Source organism: Raphanus sativus, chromosome 2, assembly GCF_000801105.2.
Source record: "Raphanus sativus cultivar WK10039 chromosome 2, ASM80110v3, whole genome shotgun sequence".
NCBI lineage: Eukaryota > Viridiplantae > Streptophyta > Magnoliopsida > Brassicales > Brassicaceae > Raphanus > Raphanus sativus.
Window position 1 is genome coordinate 31,400,577 of NC_079512.1, and position 14,405 is coordinate 31,414,981.

The 14,405-nt window shown below is 35.0% G+C and overlaps 3 protein-coding genes across 4 annotated transcripts; 1 reads left to right on the forward strand and 2 right to left on the reverse strand.

Moving 5' to 3' along the window:
• Positions 1-1,542: 1,542 nt before the first annotated feature.
• LOC108843163 (regulatory protein NPR4) lies at positions 1,543-4,316 on the reverse strand. The gene is made up of 5 exons (XM_018616279.2): positions 3,894-4,316; positions 3,156-3,798; positions 2,339-3,083; positions 2,052-2,258; positions 1,543-1,970 (listed from the first exon to the last, which is right to left on the reverse strand). Exons 2-5 carry the CDS (start codon positions 3,693-3,695, stop codon positions 1,702-1,704), a joined length of 1,761 nt encoding a protein of 586 aa, XP_018471781.1. The 5' UTR covers positions 3,696-3,798; positions 3,894-4,316; the 3' UTR covers positions 1,543-1,701.
• Positions 4,317-6,165: 1,849 nt separating this feature from the next.
• Positions 6,166-8,793, reverse strand: LOC108843043 (E3 ubiquitin-protein ligase RSL1). 2 transcript variants are annotated; one of them, XM_018616128.2, is made up of 4 exons: positions 8,593-8,793; positions 7,659-8,107; positions 6,815-7,581; positions 6,166-6,725 (listed from the first exon to the last, which is right to left on the reverse strand). In XM_018616128.2, the coding sequence occupies exons 2-4, from the start codon at positions 8,097-8,099 to the stop codon at positions 6,302-6,304; spliced, it is 1,632 nt and encodes a 543-aa protein (XP_018471630.1). In that variant the 5' UTR covers positions 8,100-8,107; positions 8,593-8,793; the 3' UTR covers positions 6,166-6,301. The 2 variants fall into 2 exon arrangements, with proteins under 2 accessions (XP_018471630.1, XP_018471631.1); XM_018616129.2 differs by having other exon boundaries at positions 7,659-8,111.
• A 2,107-nt stretch (positions 8,794-10,900) lies between these two features.
• On the forward strand, positions 10,901-12,595 carry LOC108839436 (fe(2+) transport protein 2-like). Its single transcript, XM_018612198.2, has 3 exons — positions 10,901-11,626; positions 11,827-11,976; positions 12,073-12,595. The coding sequence occupies exons 1-3, from the start codon at positions 11,003-11,005 to the stop codon at positions 12,376-12,378; spliced, it is 1,080 nt and encodes a 359-aa protein (XP_018467700.1). The 5' UTR covers positions 10,901-11,002; the 3' UTR covers positions 12,379-12,595.
• The last annotated feature ends 1,810 nt before the right edge of the window (positions 12,596-14,405 follow it).

Consider the following 14,405-nt stretch of genomic DNA (forward strand, 5'->3'; position numbering starts at 1 on the left):
GCTTTGAACAGTAATGGAATTTCACGCAGTTGTTATTTAACTCTCGCCGAAACTTTGTCATTCTATTATGAGAGCTATAGTATCTTCTATGGTCGTTCTCTATGATTTCAGGTTCTTTATTCAACTTATGTTATCTCTTCCATCTGCTGTTATTTTCATTGACAAAGAAAGAGCATGTGAAGTGATTTTGTTATTTCTGAAAAGAATCTCGAGTTATGATATTTTGGCAGCGACATACAGAGTGAAAAATTGAGTGGGAATAAAGTTTTCAAGTGGATTCAGCACACAGCTTAGACATTTCATAAAACCTTGAATTGAATTGAAATGATATTAGAACTTGCTATTATTTACGTGCTAACAGTTGCTTTTGATAGACGAAAACTGATTCTCTTTACATGTAAAAGCGTTTTGAAAGACTTGTGGTCCTCCATCTAGAATTCAAGCAAAAATGATCGGCTCTAGAGAAGAGTAGAAGCTTAAAAGCTTTGAACAGTAACAAAATCTCACGCAGTTATTATTTAATTCTCACCGAAACTTTGTCATTCTATTATGAGAGCTATAGTATCTTCTACGGTCTTCCTCTATGATTTCAGGTTCTATGTTCAACTTGTCTTATATCTTCTATCTACTGTTATTTTCATTGACAAAGAAAGAGCATGTGAAGGTATTCTATCAAGATATGACATGCATAGTTTGAGATGTTATTTTCTTCCATCTCTTGTTTTACACCCTTATGGTTTTATACACGCATAGTACTTCTTAATGTAGAGATTGTCTTAAGTCTAGATTTATGCCTATAGCGGTTGGATTTTGGCAGATATTGCTCAAATCTCATAGAACATGTTTTTTTTTTTGGATTTTTTTAAACACTTTTATTTCAAAATACGATTTCATATTAGGCTATAACCAAAGTCATACAGTTTTAAGAGCAGATTCTAAAGTGCAATGATCATAATGGAACAAGAAACTACCAAAGCATTACTTTGGTTGACTTTAGAGAGAGGTACAATGTAGCTTCTACATGAGTCTTCAACGGTTTCCATGTCCTCTGTTTCCTCATCGCGGATTGCAACTCTCATTCCATACCCTTTTCCGAGGGTTTAACAAGTCCCTGGAAGTGTCAAAAAGTCTATTAGACCAGAAACTTTCGCCCAAATCCAATTGATATTCTTCTTCTCCTTTTAAGAGGCAAGCTGATTCGAGTCCAAATCAATCTCATGTATTCTGCTACTTTCCTTGCGAACCACGATTGAGGTCTTAGTGACTGAAGACTCTGTCTGTTGCTTTGTCGGGACAGACTCTGTAGACGAGACTGATTGTTTCATTGACACAAATAACACTGTTGGGGACTTGTACATGTTCTCTAGCGCTGAAATAGTAGCTAAAGATACTAGGTTATCCACATCAGTAGAATTAACCTTGCTAACCTCATCACAACAAGATGTATCTTCTTTTGGTGTAGCTGGCTTATCTGAAGCAGGAGCGTGCGAAATATATTGCTGAGAGTTAGATGCTTGTACCGTTGGACATAGTTTCTTGAGCTTGAGAGTATTCTAATATACATTTCAAAAATCAATTCCATTTAATACAAACCATGTCCTAAAACCAAAATGGGATCTCCAATCTTTTTACTATAAAAATAGCTAAACTAACAACATTCTCCAAGAAGTCTCATTACTGGCATTAATTTATGGCACATAATCATGTTTGGTTCTCTAAGGAACCTCTAAGAGAAGAATCAGGTGAAGAAACAGAGAGACAAGACCGTGCAATCTTAGCCTGTTTGTCTTTATTATAAGCCTTTTTAACATCATTCTTCAGCTCCTTATATCTCATCCTCTTCCATCTCCTCTCTTTCACCGAACCTTTCTCCGGATGCGACATATCAGGTATGTCCTCGTCCATATAATCATCCATGTACTTGTCTAGAACCTCAGAACAAGATGGAAAATACCTCCTACCTGTCTCAACTGCAACAGTTTCAAAATCAGTCAGAGAATACGAGTTGAAGAGAGAGCTTCAAAAGGGTAAAAAGGCCTTGAGATTTTTACCTGTTTTCATGAGTGCTTCCATACGAGTAAGCAGTCTTTTGGTTTGCATATACGGCGTTTCATTCAGGTCGACCTGAGTCAAGTTTCCTGTTGCACCATTTGACGGCGGTGGAACAGGAAAACCTGTGAACTCGCTAGTCCCTTCAACATTAGCAATGTCCATAGCTACATCAGCTTCTGTCGGGAAGAACAGCTGAGCAAGTCCCACTGCAAACAACCAACACATACAGTAAGAGTCATCAACCTTAATGCTACAACACATATGTGTATACTCATCTGGTTAATACCTCGCTTTTCTAAGTACAATAGCCTCATTTGAAGATCCTCAGGCATAGAATGAGAACAAGTAGGTGTATCACCACCACTAGCCAATGGATTCCTTCTAATCTCCCTCTCCAATATATCAATACACAACCGATCTTTACTAGCTTCATCCCCCTTTGCGGTTTTCGTATAGTAATCTTTAGGCCTAGTCAGTCTCCTACATATATTAACCGCACTGCGTCCATCAAAGGTAAAGTCCGAAGCATTAGCTCCTTTCTTAAGCAACGATATGATAATCGACGGCTCTCTACGCATGGCAGCGTAATGAAGAACTGTATATCCCCTTGAGTTTCTGTAATTTACATCAGCCATGTCTAGAGCTAGAACCTCAGCCACAACTTTTGGATCACTGTACGCCACTACGTAGTGCAGACCATTGGCTTGGTCTAGAGTTGTATCTGACTCGGTCAAAAGAAGCTTCACTAGCTCAACATCGTCTGAATCCAATGCCTTGAGCACTTTCCCTGTTCTCTCTACCAATTTATCAGCCGCCTCGTCTGTGCTCGTTGACTTGACTCGAAGCTTCTTGATTTTTTCAGATACTTCGAGAGGAAGCTCCTTCTCTATGTAGAATCTGTCTAGATCAGATCTGGCTACTCTCTCTATGCATTGATCAAGAAGCTGAGTCAAGTCGCAATGGAACGCGACTAAGAGAATTGGAAGAACATTCTCCACTAGTGACTTCTCAACATAGTTACAAAGCCTCCTCTGCAGACACATAAACGAACATTAACATCTAAAACAAATCAAGAAGAGATTAGTTTATATTATCTCTCAGACCTGAAACGATGAAACCAGCTCTGTGATTTGGAACGTATGCGAAGCGTACATCAGCTCAACAGCGAAATCAATGGCGGGTTTACAAGAATCATGAGCACAGCCCGTGTCAACACAAGTGGAAACCTCCACAGGAAAAGGCTTTAGCTTCCCAGTGTATACATAGTTCAAGAAATGCAGGAAAGCCTCTCTCCCCACGTTTCCATGAGGCAACAGATCTTTCATATGATACTTTGGTTTCTCCTCGCTCTTTGCATCTCTATCTTTCTTGAACAGCTCGAAGAAAAACTTGCTCCTAGCAGCTAAAAGGCATCTGTGAACACCCACCGCTCGAGCTTCTCCTTGGAATGTGATCTCTGCGTCGGTGTAGTCGCAATCTGAGCTGGTGAGAAGGTGCTCCAAGTCGGTGCTGAGCTTGGCTAAACTCGCGGCTTCGAGATTGGAGGATGATGAGTGGTGATTGGTGACAACAGAAGGATTGGATAAGTGGGAAGATGTGTAGCTTATAGATGAAGATGGCTCCATTGCAGTTGCTGCAGCCATGTTCTTTCTATAAATAACAATCAAAAAGGCTCTGTCTTTGCCTTTGCTTAGAGATACAAAACCCTAACTTTGATTCGAGTGACGAGAATCATCTGTTCTTGAGCTGTGGACGAGATCAATAAAGAGGAAACTAATCAACCCATGAAGAAAAGATCAAAACTTTATGGAAGACAAGAAGCCAAAATCGAGAAACAGTACCTTAGAGAAAGTCAACGAGGATGTCTGATGGAAGGAAGAACCCTAATTGAATCTTCAGCAAATGAGAGAAAGAATTGAGATTCTTCAAAAAGTTTTACAGATCGGATATTATTTGAAACAAGTGAGTATGGTCGGATGAAGATTTATGGTTGAGGTGAGATCTCAGGACGGAATAAGAGAAGAAGAATCTGAGGTTATCTTAATCTAACGGTGGGAAATGAAACAAGACTGGTCTTTGTTAAGAACAGAACAAAACAAAACTCAACGACTCAAGTTTTTACACTGTTCTGCAGAATTAGTGCAAAGAGCCAAAAGAAAGACAGAACAGTAATGTCTTTTGGTGACAAACTGACAGATTATATTGGGTCATCTCCTCCATGGGTCATGACGATACAAAAATCTTTCGGCCATTTCGAGACGACTTTGACTTGTTGTGAAGGGGTTGTGAAGTGGGACGATGACGTCTTTAATAACGTCAGCTTTTACAAAACACACACGAAATGAAAAAGTAAAATTAATTGATAATAAATTGGGAGGACCCTTCTTAGTTTATGTTATAATGTAGAAAAAAGTCTTGCCCAAAACTTAAGCTTGGTTTTGAAGAGAGCATGAATAATTGAATATCTCAAACCTTTTCTTCACTTACATAAGCATTTGATAATAGAAACAATTACATAACCAAGTTCATTTCATAAGTTCTTGAAAGATAAAAATGTATTAAATATTTTGATTTTTTTATTCTACATAGTGTACTATTCATATTTTGCTTAGTTTCCAAACAGAACAATCCACATTCCCAAAATCTATGGACCATTCAATAAAATATGGTTTATGGTACTTTTTTTCTAATTATGATTATTCGGCCAAATCCGCAGGAACATTATTCTTTCTTGTAAGATTTGTAAAATGAAATGATCAAAATTCTTCTTTCTATAATTGCAAATAGTTTCATTTTTAGTTCATCAATACCTCATCAATAATTTAAGCCCCCAACTTTTTTAGTTATTACATATTCATTTTATTTCTAAAAGATGATTTTTAGTGTTTTTCAACTTTTCATACATATTGAAAAAGATATTAAATTTTGATTATAAATATATAATTTTCTGTCATTAATTAGTTCTTACAAATTTAAACCTATAGAAATTTAAGCAACACAATTATTATTTTTGAAGTCTATAGTTTACTACTATTAATCCATAGAAAAGTGTAAAACTGTATTTTAAAAATAAAATATTTATCTTTACAAAAATAAAGGGAGTATAATACAAAAATGAAAAGTGGACCACTTGTTGTCAAAAAAAAAAAAAGTGGACCACTCAAAATATTCTCTTTTTATATAGTTGAAGCAAATAGTTTCAATCACAATTCATCTTTTTGAGTTCAATCAAGATGAATTGATAATAAATTGGGAGGACCCTTCTTAGTTTATGTTATAATGTAGAAAAAGTCTTGCCCAAAATTTAAGCTTGGTTTTGAAGAGAGCATGAATAATTGAATGTCTCAAACCTTTTCTTCCTTACATAAGCATTTGATAATAACCAAGTTCATTTCATAAATTCTTGAAAGATAAAAATGTATTAAATGTTTTGATATTTTTTATTCTACATAGTATACTATTCATATTTTGCTTAGTTTCCAAAGAGAAGAATCCACATTCCAAACATCTATATCAGAACATGGACCATTCAATAAAATAATGGTTTATGATAGTTTTTCTAATTATGATTATTCGGCCAAATCCGCAGGAACATTAGTCTTTCTTGTAAGATTTGTAAAATGAAATGATCAAAATTCTTCTTTCTATAATTGCAATTAGTTTCATTTTTAGTTCATGAAAACCTCATCAATAATTTAAGCCCCCAACTTATTTAGTTATTACATATTCATTTTATTTCTAAAAGATGATTTTTAGTGTTTTCATACGTATTGAAAAAGATATTAAATTTTGATTATAAATATATAATTTTCTGTGACTAATTCTTACAAATTTAAACCTATAGAAATTTAAGTAACACAATTATTATTTTTGAAGTCTATATTTTACTATTTATTAATTAATAGAAATCCGTAAAAAGTGTAAAACTGTATTTTTAAATTATTTATCTTTAAGAAACAAAAGGAGTATAATACAAAAATGAAAAGTGGACCACTCAAAATGTTCTTTTTTATATAGTTGAAGCAAATAGTTTCAATCACAATTCATCTTTTCAGTTCAATCAAGAAACCCCACCTTTGATACATATACACAATGAAAGTAGATTGATAAAAATACCACTTAAAATGTTCTTTTTTATATATATAGTTGAAGCAAATAGTTTCAATCTTTTGAGTTCAATCAAGAATCTAAAATCCCAACAATTTCTTCAGAGAGCAAGAGACTCTCTCGTTAAGCCTCTCTCCACCTTTCACTGGCTACTAAACTCTTCATAGTAATCATCACTTATAACCGCCACAAATCTCTCAAGCCAAGGAAGCTGGTGAAGATCTTTCATGGCTGCTTCAACATACGATGACTCTGTAGTACATGGAGGAGGAGGAGGAGGTGGTGGCGACTGATAAGTAGTATGGTGATCACTGAGACTAAACCCTCCACCCGCTAAGAACCGTTGGATCAGAGCAAGCTGAGATCTTTCTTGCTCAGAGTATGCATCCATTACCGTTGGAATTGAGCTGAATGTGTCCCAAGGCCATTGCTCAAGTTCTTGGATTGTGTTCTCAGACTCTGAGTTATCTTCATCTTCTTCCTCATCGTCCCAAAAAGCGCATGTGCAAGTCTGTTGCCCTTCTCTGTACTCTGCTCCACAACAGTAGCAAAACTCATGCCCACATCTGCCAGAACACACACACACAAAGAGAGATGTTTCAACATTGATGTGTAGCTACAGATATGAAACTATCATGTGAATGGTATGTCTTACCGACAAGTCATGTGGTTACAGCCTTGAGCAAGCTCGATCATTATACGGCATTGCTGACACCGTTTCCACCTCTTATACCTAGCCAAGCGATGCAACGTAATATCATCTGGATATCTTTCATCAACCGGAAGAATCTGAAACTCTTCACAGCTCATAGAATCATGCCAAGGAACACCACAGTCCACACACACAAACCTCTCACACAGTGGACACTTCACACAACATATATTCTCTGAAAGACTAGACGAGCTTGAGCTTGCACTTCCCGGTGACAGACACTCGCGCGGGTCTAACAGAAAAGAACAGTTGGGATACGGACAGTAGACCTTGCCGTTGTTGGTGCTACGCATGTTCGCTTCCTCGAATGAGTTGAAAGATGCGACGGGAAGAAAGGTTTTGCATTCTGCGGATGAGAGATAGTGCTTGCATTGCAGGTGAGGACACCTGATGGGAACTTCTGAAGAGTTTACTTTCCCTTCGACGTATGTTTTCATGCAGTGAGAACAGAACTTGTGAGTGCATTTCAATGTTAGCATCATCTCGGAGAGACGGTCTTCACAGCAGATGGAGCAGTTCTCAGCTGGTTTATCCACATCGAGGTTACACGACACGATTCCTACCGCTACTTGAGCCAAGGTTAGTGCTTGGTCAAGATCAGAGAAAGGAGCTAGCTTTAGAACAAACCCGTCAAGGTCACTTGTTTTCTCTAACACCCTTTCTCTTAAAGCTACTAAAAGAGGGGTTTCTAGCTTCTCCTCACAAGTTATCTGCAAAGCCATTTCATATAAACAACATGAGACCAAAGCTACAGAGAGTGATGGAACTTATTTGAAAGAGACTTTACCTGATTATAGAGCAACTCTGAGTCTGTTACAGCAACCAAAGAACAGAGATTGTTCTGCAAAGCTACTGTAAGACCATCGAGCAAAGCCAGATAGTTAGCTACAGACTCCTCAGCATAAAACTCCAGCTTCTTCTGCACCTGAATCAACTCAAAACCTCCTGATCTCTCCAACACAACACCAATTCCTGAATAACCAGAACTCGAATCTCCTCTTTCGGATAGAGAAACTCCTTTGAAGAACATCTTAACAGAGAACTCATCATCAAGTTCATCTTTTTTCTCCTCCTCCTTCTCCTCTGCTACTATAATAGCTGTATTATCATCACTTTCTTTTAACCAGACTTCTTCATCACCACAGCAGCTTCTAAAATCTTCCTCATCTCCTGTGTGGTTCAGTGGCAGCTCAACATCACCACCACAAGAAACCTCTTGATTCTCCATTTTGGGAACTACCTTCAAAAAAAGTTACAAACTTTCTTTACTTAGCAACAAACCAAGGAAAGCCCAAATCGGATCTGCAAATTTTATTGAACAAATTTGCAGATAAAGATTAAATCTTTGAGGATATCATCTAATCTCAATTCTTAAAAAAAAATCAAACTGAGGAGAGAGAGAGAAAAAAAATGAAAAAGAAATGAACTTTACGTTACAGATCAACAAAACAGCTAATCTTAACGAATCTAGTTCAACAGATCAGCTTATATCACAAGAAAATCATGCAGAAAAACAACAAAAGAAACAGCACACGATTGGTTCACCTACTAGAACCAAACCAGACACAACTCAATTATTATTACATAAACTTGAGTGAGTGGAAAACAAAATTAATTTAATTAAGAAACAAAAAAAATCACCAGATATATGGTAAATCAAAACGAGATCGGTTGAAATTAAAGATCATTAATCATAGAACAGAAACCCAGAAATCTCTTACCAGTAAAAAAAAAAGTGGAGGGAGGAACTAAAATCACCAAAAAAAAGGGAAAATCTAAGCTGAAATCTTCAAAAACCTCAGCTTTTTCCCTTTATTTGCATTGTTTTGGATATTTCGACTGGTTATTGTGGAGAGGAGACGAAGACGAAAACGAAGAAGAATCGGTTTTCTGGTCTTTTTGCTCTCTCTTGGAATGGCGTAAGTGAAAAGTTTTTACTTTATTTTTGTTTCTTTATTTCTTTATTCTCTCTTTTTTGGTTAATTAATTTATTTATTTATTTTAATTTGCTTTAAAAAAAAAAGTTCAGTGCTTGGTTTGTTTCTCTTTGCTGTCATTCTCGTACTGTGTTGCAAGTTTTTACATTTTTCAACGGTTTCACTGTTAAAGCAAATACTTAATTAGGAAAAAAAAGAATTAAGACCATTAAGTAACTGAACCAATAATAGGCACAAATTAAATAATTGAACTTGTAATCGAATTGGATTAGGCCCTGAAGAATTATAGCTCAAGAAATCAAAGAAGCACATGGACTTTGTCTCCTCTTAATAGAGAAAAAGCTGTAACTTCATTTTTAAAAAATTCTTTCTCTGACTTTTAACATCCAATAGTTATATTCCCACTATTGCTTTGAATAAAGATAACAAAAAAATAAGTTAAAATAAATATATATTGCTGCAACAGAAGACACTCAAGGACAATTGTGGCAGCAAGAAGTTTGAAAATGGAGACATCAATCATTACCTTAATTATTTTAAACTTAATTCAAATAGGGCTTAACTAGCTTTATACGAATGATGTGGCAAAGGAACAAATAGAAGAAATAAACATAACATATGTGATTACTAAAAGAATAAACTAAATTAATCTAACTTGTAGATATATTTATAGTTATGAACTTAATTATGATGCGTTAGTCTTAACCAAGATGTTGATTTTTCTTTTGTAACATCTCCCTTTCATTGACTTGAAACTGAGTGATGATCAACTCAAACATGTAGAAATGATATGATACATGATGGAACACAAAATAAAGTTTTTAAAAGCTTAACATAAAAGAAAGTTACAAAGGAAGAGTTATGTTTAATGCCCTTAACTAGAACATGAGCTGCTTAGTTAGTGTTCAAATAACTTCTACATCTACAAACTTACTTTACCACTATTGATTATCTTATTCCCATTGATAAGAATTGTCACTCATTTGTTGTCTCCTTGGAAGATAACACGCTGGTGTCCTCTTATTCAGGAATGTTGCATATTTACTTCCTCCACTTCGGCCTACTTCAAAATAGAGAACCATCTGAATCTCATTATGGCATATGATATAAGACTCACATAAGAGAGAATACGTACTGTGGTTTTTTGTACCTTTGTGAGAAAATAGTCAAAATACTACAATATCATATGGCTTATTGAGACAAAGCAATGTGGCCCAACATCAATATATGGGCTACTCAGATTTGTTTCTGAATAAACCTAATTTAGATATCCACTAACTCGGATGGTACAATTTTTTGTTTGACGTCGGATTTTAGTGATTCCTAAAATAGTTGTAATATCCCGAGTTATGATATGTGAAAAGGCTTAAAAGAATTGATTTAGCTACATATATCACCAAAGTTGATTTACTTTTTTCGTCCCACATCCATTTAGAACTCCAAAATTAAGCGTGCTTGAACTGTAGTAGTGGAAAGATGGGTGATCTATCGGAAAGTGATTCGCGATACCGTGTAAGTGAGGCCAAAACATGAAAAAAGATCGGGTAATGATTGCAGGGTCAGTAAACAATGATTTCGAGCCTTGAAAAATTAACGACCGACCGTCGGATATGATGGGACCCACGGACCGAGAGAACGGGCATAGGTGACCTCTTAGTCATCAACGGTCGGGGCGTTACAATACTAATGAAAATTTGTAGTAGGATATAGCGACTTGTAAACAACTGAGACGACAATAAAAATTCAATCACTAATCTAAGAGAAAGTTATTACAGGTTTGGAACATACTAAATTAAACAATGTCGGTAATCCAATATTAATCTGACCCTTATAATAAGAGTCTTATAATAATACCAATTTGGCCTAAAAAAAACAATTTCCCCATAATAATAAGACGAATGTTTGGGATGATCCACACCTTCCACCCGATTAAACAAAAACATGATAATGCTCAATAATTCATTTTTAATATCTGGCAATGTACATACAGAAATTCACAATCACTAGAATCAACATTCTGATTCTCCAATGTAATCTTCTTCTTCTATTGATTTTGTCAATTAGATTATATTTAGACTTTCCATATCAGCACCGAGAATAAGCCGGCAAATATTCTATTTCCTATATAAACCAACCAAAACACAACATTTATTTCATCAAACACCATATACTATAAACTAATCTCCAAACTATAATGGTTACTACCAAAACAGTCATGAACTTCGTCTACATCCTCCTCATCATATTCACCTTTACCGTATCTCCGGCCATCTCAACGGCCCCGGAAAGTTGCGACAGCGGCTCGGAGAATCCATGCATCAACAAAGCGAAGGCTTTACCACTCAAAATCATAGCCATTGTAGCCATCTTTACGACAAGCTTGATAGGCGTAATGACTCCTCTTTTCAGCGGTTACATTTCGTTCCTCCGTCCTGACGGCAACGGTTTTATGATCGTTAAGTGTTTCTCTTCTGGAATCATACTCGGAACCGGTTTCATGCACGTCCTGCCTCACGCTTTCGAGATGTTGTCATCGGAATGTCTTAGTGATGATCCGTGGCATAAGTTTCCTTTCGCAGGATTTGTTGCTATGTTGTCCGGTTTAGTCACTCTAGCTATTGACTCCGTTACTACCAGCCTTTATACCGTTAAGAACGTAGTCAGACCAGTGGTAGTTGACGAGTATGGCATTGATCAGGAGAAGGCGATTCACTGTGTAGGTCACAACCACAGCCACGGTCATGGTGTTTTGCTATCACCTACTAAAGATGATGGACCTTCCGATCCACAGCTTTTACGGTACCGTATCATTGCCATGGTTAGTACCAATGTTCAAGAAATCTTAGACGATAATTATGCGTGGACTAATGTCTGGGCGGACGCCTACTGATTCTTATAGAACATACTTAGTACATATATGGAACCAAATTGAGATGATCGTCGACGTAGCATTTTAATTAAAAAGTTATATTGATACATGTTGCACCACATTAAACCATTTTTGAATTTCATGAATAGGTATTGGAGCTTGGGATTTTATTTCATTCCGTGGTCATTGGACTATCTTTAGGAGCATCTAATGATGCATGTACCATTAAAGGACTCATCATTGCTCTTTGCTTCCATCACATGTTCGAAGGCGCGGGTCTCGGTGGATGTATACTCCTGGTATAGATATAAATACATATATGTATATGCATGTGTCTCATATCAAATTATCAACTACAAGTTTATATTCCGATGTATATAATTTATGTGAAACAGGCAGATTTTACCAATGTGAAGAAGTTTTTGATGGCATTCTTGTTCGCTGGAACAACACCTTGTGGTATCTTACTTGGAGTCGCATCGTCGAGCATTTATAGAGATAATAGTCCAACCGCATTGATCACGATTGGGCTGTTAAATGCTTGCTCGGCCGGAATGCTCATCTACATGGCACTCGTCGACCTTCTAGCTACCGAGTTCATGGGATCAATGCTCCAAGGTAGCATCAAACTTCAGATCAAGTGCTTCGCGGCTGCATTGCTAGGCTGCACCGTAATGTCGGTCGTTGCCAAGTGGGGTTAATTATACACTCAGTGTAATTAATAAATTATTTGATTTATTATATTCAAGGGGACGGGGAAAATGATTCGCATTTTTACAATTGAGCGTTTATCTTTTAATTAAAACACTAGAGCTTGCGGATGTTGTTTAATTTTTTTGGCTAAAAATTTAAATATTGGCATGTTTTAATTGTCTATACAAGATGTTTGCTCATACTGCTCTTTGATATTTTCTAGTGTAGTTATGTATAAAGCATACATTCAGATATTTGTGTACTACTATTTTCAAAAACACATGATGTCTCATAGCAAAAATATATGCTATGTTTTCACTTTTATATAGATCAAAATTTGCTTTATATGCCAAATAATAATTTATACCCATGTCATATACATATTCATATGCTAGGATCAACTCTAATGAGTCTTTACCAGTTGTGGTGTGTTGTTTCCATGAGTGAATCAACTTCACTTGAATTCACCGTCCAGATTTCAAAGGTTTTACATCATTGAGCAAAATAAAACGTCTATTAGTCAATATTTTTTGGGTATGTTTTAAATGAGAAAAAGTTAATGGTTGATGCTGGGTTTTTATATAGAGATGCAATCAACTTTTATCTTCTTATCAGTAGAAATTCGAATATATTTTTGATAGCTAGCAAGGATAATATCATATGTTGGGTATCTGACTAATTATAAGATAATGAGAAATTTTGGAATATCCTGATTCCTAACATACCAGTGATTGCCAATCGGAGAATATTTAATTATGGTTGCTTGAAAATCAGATGGTTTCTTAGAACAATAGTGAAGACTTTTTTTAATATGGAATTTTCTTTTGTTTATAAATATTGTAGTAAACAAATCATGATTGTCGTATATTATTTTGGAATATTCTGGTGTTTTATTTTCTTACATAATGTTTTATAATTTGGTGAAATGGTGAAGTTATTTTAATTATAATTATGAGATTTTATTTTATAATTTTATTTATTAAATGTCTGATTTAAATTTTGGCTTTGTCTATACCCAATATTATCTCTACACAACTTAGAAATTTACAGAGAAAAGTGTGTATTTTAGACTTTTGTTTGTAATTTTTAAAGCTAATTAAAAATCTAAGGAAATCGCAAACCTGCAGATAGACTCTTTCTACAAAAATATTCAAATGGATCGTAAAGCATGAATTTATATCCGCGTTAGATGAACAGAACAATGTGATTTAGTTTCGTGCATCAGAAAGATCGAATACGGAACGTGTTAGTGTCTCAAACTTGTCCACTACCACTTAACCACAAAGCTCATTTACTGCATTTTACATTTTAGTAATATTTTGGAATGGTAATATAAATATTGCAATTGTGTAAAATTTAAAATTACATTTCAATTTGAGATTGTCTCTAACCAATCAAAAAATATATTTTTAGTTAATGCACATCTATACTATTATTTACGAAATAATTTTTCGCATTCGAGTTATCACGTTAAAAGTTAGAGCGGTTAAAGTTAATGATACCAGATTTTTAATATATAATTAAAATGAATTTAGAATAATCAGATTATTTTAAAAAAAAAATCATATATATTCTGCTGTTATCTTAAAATAATTATTTATGTTATAAAAGTGAAAAATAAAATATAAAATAATTTGTTAAACTGAACTTATATTAACAAAATGATTTTTTTAAATAAGATAATTCTTATATATTGTTTTGTTATCTTATAAGTTTCATATTCAAATTCTAAAGTTATTAAAGTCAATTTATTTTGACTCAGACTTTAAATTCTTTAAAATCCTAACAGTTTTCGTTAAATTTCTCACCGCCGAAATAAATATCTTGTTTTTATAACAAATTAGAAACGAATTTCGGATCAGATTTGGATCCCGCATAATAATTTCCATAATATTTTCAAAAAAAAAAAAAAATTCCATAACCCTACGAAAGTAGTTATTATTTAGTCAAAGTTTCAAATATAGGCATTTTGTCACGTCGGTGGAGTACCAGTGACTCGGTAGCGGTCCTGAATTATGTTGGGCTGGAAAGCATT

Coding starts and splice junctions, on each gene's coding strand:
- LOC108843163 (XM_018616279.2), bottom strand. CDS start 3,695: ATGGCTGCAGCAACTGCAATGGAGCCATCTTCATCTATAAGCTACACA. Junction 3,084..3,155: donor AGCTGGTTTCATCGTTTCAG/GTCTGAGAGATA, acceptor ATGTGTCTGCAG/AGGAGGCTTTGTAACTATGT. Junction 2,259..2,338: donor ATTGTACTTAGAAAAGCGAG/GTATTAACCAGA, acceptor GGTTGTTTGCAG/TGGGACTTGCTCAGCTGTTC.
- LOC108843043 (XM_018616128.2), bottom strand. CDS start 8,099: ATGGAGAATCAAGAGGTTTCTTGTGGTGGTGATGTTGAGCTGCCACTG. Junction 7,582..7,658: donor CAGAGTTGCTCTATAATCAG/GTAAAGTCTCTT, acceptor ATGGCTTTGCAG/ATAACTTGTGAGGAGAAGCT. Junction 6,726..6,814: donor TGTAACCACATGACTTGTCG/GTAAGACATACC, acceptor GTGTTCTGGCAG/ATGTGGGCATGAGTTTTGCT.
- LOC108839436 (XM_018612198.2), top strand. CDS start 11,003: ATGGTTACTACCAAAACAGTCATGAACTTCGTCTACATCCTCCTCATC. Junction 11,627..11,826: donor GGTACCGTATCATTGCCATG/GTTAGTACCAAT, acceptor TTTCATGAATAG/GTATTGGAGCTTGGGATTTT. Junction 11,977..12,072: donor TCGGTGGATGTATACTCCTG/GTATAGATATAA, acceptor TATGTGAAACAG/GCAGATTTTACCAATGTGAA.